The sequence below is a fragment of the Solanum pennellii genome, chromosome 2 (genome assembly GCF_001406875.1).
Source record: "Solanum pennellii chromosome 2, SPENNV200".
Lineage (NCBI taxonomy): Eukaryota > Viridiplantae > Streptophyta > Magnoliopsida > Solanales > Solanaceae > Solanum > Solanum pennellii.
In genome coordinates, this window is record NC_028638.1 from 59107447 (window position 1) to 59113071 (window position 5625).

Sequence of the window (5625 nt, forward strand, 5' to 3'; positions counted from 1 at the left end):
CTTTTCATCTTTTTATAACTATAATAATATCGTCTTTTTCTTTTTTTCCATTTTCACAATATTTTTTTTAATAATCTTATTTTAAAAGAAGATTTGAATCTCAGTTTCAGGCTTCACACTTGACGATTAACAATCACGTGCCATATCACTAATCTACATGATATGGTACAAGTTACAACGCTGACTAGTGACTGAAATGTTGGTTTAACAGTATCTTTCAACATGATCACTGCACTTCTTCCAAAAGAATTGATTATTTAAAATTGGAGCATGTAATTTGATTCTGAGGTTGTTATATATTTTTTAAAATAAAATTAAGAATAAATTTGTGTTAAAATATAATACGATGGTAAATGTCTGTTACGGTTCAACATTTTGTAGAGTTGTTTCCATTGTAGATAAAAATAGAGCTGAGGAAATTTCCAGTTGGTGGGTGGGGTCTCTAAAGATTGCAAGTACTATGGGATATAGTGCTTTTCTGAGACTCTGTATGAAAAGAAAACTGTCACCTTTAAAGCCAGAAACCTCAGCAAACTTGAATTGGTCCCCTGTTTTTTCTCCTTTACTTGCTCTGCATGCACCACTAAATGCCAACTACCCTCAATCTTGATCTCTGTTTTTTTTTTTATTTTCAATCTTGTTCTTCTCCCAAGCCAAAAACAAACAAACATTCCTTTAATTTGCAATATAAGGCAATTTATTCGCATTTTTAATGAGGTTTTATCAAGATTGTAGCAGCATTAACTGTTTGGTAGCTCAATCTTGACTTGTCTGCACGTTTAGACTTTAATGCTTTTCATTTTCACTGAACTAGAAAGGGTCCACCCATGTGATTTCCTTATTCATGATTAGTCAAGAACGTAAAATGGGTTGCTTCAAGATTCTTGGAAACTTGGCTCCATTTTGAAGTCGCTGCTAAATGGCTTTCTTCAAGATTTTTGTGATAGTATTGGTTATTTGCGCTTTCTTTATAGCAAATACTTATCAGTTACAGTCCTATGAAATTCAAGCTCTTCTTCAGTTGAGGAAGCACTTGGAATATCCAGTTCAGTTGGATGTTTGGGAGAATTACCATGGAGATTTTTGCAGCTTGACTTCAACACTGCATATGAGCATTACCTGTCAACATAACTCTGTTACTGAACTCAAAATCAAAGGAGATAAGTTAGTTAAGTTAAATGAGTTTCATGGATTTGCAATTCCAAACCAAACATTATCCGAAGGTTTCTCCATTGATTCTTTTGTTACCACATTGACAAGGTTACGTAGCTTAAAGGTTCTTACTTTAGTTTCTCTTGGTATTTGGGGACCCCTTCCTGATAAAATTCATAGGTTAGCTTCACTTGAACTTTTGGATATGAGTTCAAATTTTCTATTTGGTTCTGTTCCTTTTCAGATGTCAAGATTGATTAAGCTTCATACTTTGACATTAGATGGCAACTTTTTCAATGAAACTTTCCCTGATTGGTTTGATTCATTACACAATCTTACTATATTAAGCTTGAAGAACAACAGGTTGAAGGGTCAGTTTCCTTCTACAATGTCTAAAATCACAACCCTCACTGACATTGTTCTGTCACACAATGTGCTTTCTGGTAAATTGCCCGATTTAACGCCCTTGTCTAAGTTGCTTTTGTTGGATTTAAGGGAAAATCATTTGGATTCTGAACTGCCACCCTTGCCAAAAAGACTTACCACACTTCTTCTTAGCAGTAACATTTTTACGGGTGAAATCCCAGTAGAATTTGGCACACTAAATCAACTTCAACACCTTGACCTGTCGAATAATTCTCTCAGTGGAATGCTTCCTGATGGCTTATTCTCTTTGTCTAGCATTAGTTACTTGAATTTAGCATCTAATGTTCTTAGTGGTTCACTTCCTAGCCATCTAAATTGTGGGGGTGAACTTGGTTTTGTTGATATTTCTGATAATAGATTAGTTGGTGTGCTTCCTTCTTGCTTGAACACCATATCAGATAAGCGAATTGTTAAGGTTGGTGGAAATTGCTTGTCTCTTGACACTCAATATCAGCATTCAGAGGGCTATTGCAAACAAGCAAATTCGGATAAGAAACGAATTACAGGAAAAGGAATAGCATTATTAACAGGTGTTATTGGGGGGATTGTAATTGTTGTGGTGTTTCTGTTAGTTGTGCTTCTCATCTTCCGTAGAAAACGACATGCGCATAACATGGTGGATAAGCACATCCCTCCGAAAGTTGTGCAAAATACACAGCCCACGGTTCCCTCTGGACTCCTAGTAAATGCCAGTGAGTTGATGTTTTTCTTGTTTCGTGTTTAATCTGTTTAATTTATATGAAGAAAATGTTCTCCAGAAAAGCTTGAACTCAATCTTCAAATTCTCAGGAGTCATTTCTCAAGTGGCAAACACAGGATCACAAGGTGCCCCATCATATCGAGTGTTCTCCATGGAAGAATTGCTAGAAGCAACAGAAAATTTTGATCAGTCAGCATTACTTGGTGAAGGGTCAGTTGGAAAAGTATGGTTTCTAAACAATCTCTATGGTTCTCATTGATAATTATTTATCTTCTTGATGTTTTCCATTCAATGGTCACGCTAAATTTTGGCTCAATGTGATATACTTGCTGTAAAACTTGAATAAATGAAGCAGGACGTAAGTTTTTTGTGTAAATTTTGTTGCATAGACCATGTCCAACAACGATAATGCAATGAATGCACTAGTTCGCCAAAGTACAAAATAGATTTGGTTGGTTTTTTTTTAGTACTTACCTATCATATTTGCATTCTTAATGTGCATATGTGACTTCATAAAAACTGGTGTCACCAATAATGCTTTTGTGCATTTGATTTAATATCTAATGAACACATGACAGTTCAATTAAATATACAGAATACCCTTAAAGGCAAAATTGGATAGTCTCATACGTTTGAGTGCCTATGCAGTGAGTTGACATCTCTGCAACTTTGATTGATATGGTGTTAGCCTTATTATGTCTTTCTTGAAAAAGACAGTTAATTTAGTTATCAGCATTCCCTCAATATTTATCTCCATTTCAGATTTACAAGGGAAGATTAGAGAATGGAGCTTACATTGCTGTAAGGTCACTAAATGTGTACAGAAGATACTCTAACCGGAACCTCAAACTGCGATTGGACTTACTGTCAAAGTTTCGTCACCCCCATTTAGTTAGCCTCCTGGGTCACTGCATTGATGGTGGAGCACCTGATGATTCAACTGTCCCCCGAATTTTTCTCATTTATGAATATATCTCTAATGGAAACTTTCGTGCTCATCTATCAGGTCAGCTATGTAAAACCTTTAGCATGAGCATTGCATCTGTTTTGATGCTTGGTTGAATATGGAAGTATTATATGCACATACGGAGTGCTGGTTTGATTCTTTTCTCCCAGAAATGATTGGGATACCCTCGTTGGTGAATCTCTATGTAGCATTGCAAGTATTTTGCTGCTTATGAGGTTGAGACATCTTATTCATCATATTAATTTCACACATAGTGGTATTCAGTATGCAATCACTGTCAGTTTGATTGAGCAACAATGTAATGATTCACTTACATGAAGTTCTTTTGGTTGATTTTCATACTGAGAAACTGTTGGACCTTTATTTTTGTTGTTATATACTTTCACTTAACCCTGCATGTCCAATACAGAAAATACAAGAGACATGCCATAACGTGTTCAGCTTATCTCAAACACTTGTACTTGCAGAAAATAGTTCAAGAAAGATCCTCAAGTGGTCAGACAGGTTGTCAGTGCTGATTGGTGTTGCCAAGGCAGTGCACTTTCTTCACACAGGTGTAGTTCCTTCTTCATTTAGCAACCGCTTGAAGACGAGTAACATATTGCTTGATGAGCATAACATGGCAAAACTAAGTGATTTTGGGATGTCCATTCTTATGGAAGAAAGTGAAAAGGTGGGTATTTTAATATTTTGTGTGAAAGGTGAAAATTCAAAATTTAGGATAGCTGGTAATTTTCTCATACTGAATATGTCTTTTTTCAGGCAAAAGGAGATGACGTCACCTCCTGGTATGGAACTCTTTACTCATATATTCCGTAACGTTCCTTAGCAACTTCCTTTTGCTAAACCAACTGGGATTCTATTTCAAAAATGTGACTGGAGTCATATATATCATCTACTTTAGCTGTTTGCAGGATATAATCAGTGATATTTTATTCTTGTGTAGGCATATGACAAAGAAAGAGGACGATGTTTATAACTTTGGTTTCATATTACTGGAATCGCTGGTTGGCCCTTCTGTCAGTGGAAAAGGAGAAGCATTTTTGATGAATGAAATGGTATGGAACTGCTATATTATTATGTATGCAACTCCTTTGCCATTGACAGTAACGTAAAGTACTCTTCAGCAATTTGTTCCCTCTAGGATCCTAAACGTTCTTGGAATGTTGGATAAGTAACAAAATTTTCATTCTCTGCATCCTAACTTTACTATCAGTACTAATATAGATTAACAGAACTACCCACATTATGTAATTTTTATAAGGTTTCCTTCTGATATGCAAGTACCAAAGGGAGAAAAGTTGAGTCTGATATAGAAGAGTCAAAAGTCTTGATTTTTTCACTGGTGTGTTATCGCAAACCAAACACCTACTTAAATTTTCTCTTTGAATGACAGGCATCCTTTGGTAGCCAAGATGGTCGACGCAGAATTGTGGATCCAATAGTGCTAGCCACTAGCTCCAATGAGTCTTTGTCAATTGTAATATCCATCACCAACAAATGCATATCTACAGAGTCGTCAACTCGGCCCTCGTTTGAGGATGTTCTGTGGAACCTACAATATGCTGCTCAAGTTCAAGCTACAGCTGATGCAGATCAGAAATCCGATGCTACTTCACCGACATAAGGAGTCCAAGTGCATACTTAATTTGGTCAGAGCATAGGAGAATGTTAGCTGATTAATTTCATGATGGTTGTGGGAGTACCAACCGGTAGGCTAGCCTTAAAGCTCAAGTTTAAGCTACAGGTCCTCCTATATTTTGTATCAGAAAGTGTAAATTTTGTTGATTCTAGTAATAGGTGATGTTACCATATAGCATAGACCCTCATTTTAAATTCCATCATTGCAAGTAGGCAATTGAAGTCGTACAAATCTAGATTCAGACAAGACAATACATATGTTTGGTGCCACGGAAAAAAAGAAGAAGATATGTTAGACATCAAATATTTTGGTGCCTACTGTTTGGAGCAGTTGGTTGAATTACTTGCACGTAAAATTGAAGGACAAAAATAGGCAATATGATTAGCAAATGGTAAGTTCCGACTTCATTAACTTTTTTTATTTACCCATCTTATGGTAAAGGCAACTAATAGTAACATAAAATTGAATCTGTGTGGAATGAAGTGATACATAAACAAATAATCAATACTTTCATATCTTTAATGTTTAAATTTTTTTAATTAAAAAAAAGCAGCTTTAAGAGGGCTACAAAATTAAATTCTCTGGAAACAAACTAAATTGAGAAAGAAGAGGGAGGACAAAATCAGTGGGTCACTGTTGAGCAGTACCGACAAGGGCCATGTTTGGTTTTATCATTCTTTAATATGGACGTGCCACCAACTAAAATCTTAGAATCTATTTACGAAACCTTCATTTTCA

At 35.8% G+C, this 5625-nt stretch overlaps 1 protein-coding gene across 1 annotated transcript; it reads left to right on the forward strand.

The window, feature by feature from the left end:
- Positions 1 to 5226, forward strand: LOC107011721 (probable inactive leucine-rich repeat receptor-like protein kinase At3g03770). Its single transcript, XM_015211328.2, has 7 exons — positions 1 to 2270; positions 2368 to 2501; positions 3041 to 3284; positions 3713 to 3918; positions 4008 to 4033; positions 4192 to 4303; positions 4642 to 5226. The coding sequence occupies exons 1-7, from the start codon at positions 920 to 922 to the stop codon at positions 4870 to 4872; spliced, it is 2304 nt and encodes a 767-aa protein (XP_015066814.1). The 5' UTR covers positions 1 to 919; the 3' UTR covers positions 4873 to 5226.
- Positions 5227 to 5625: the final 399 nt, after the last annotated feature.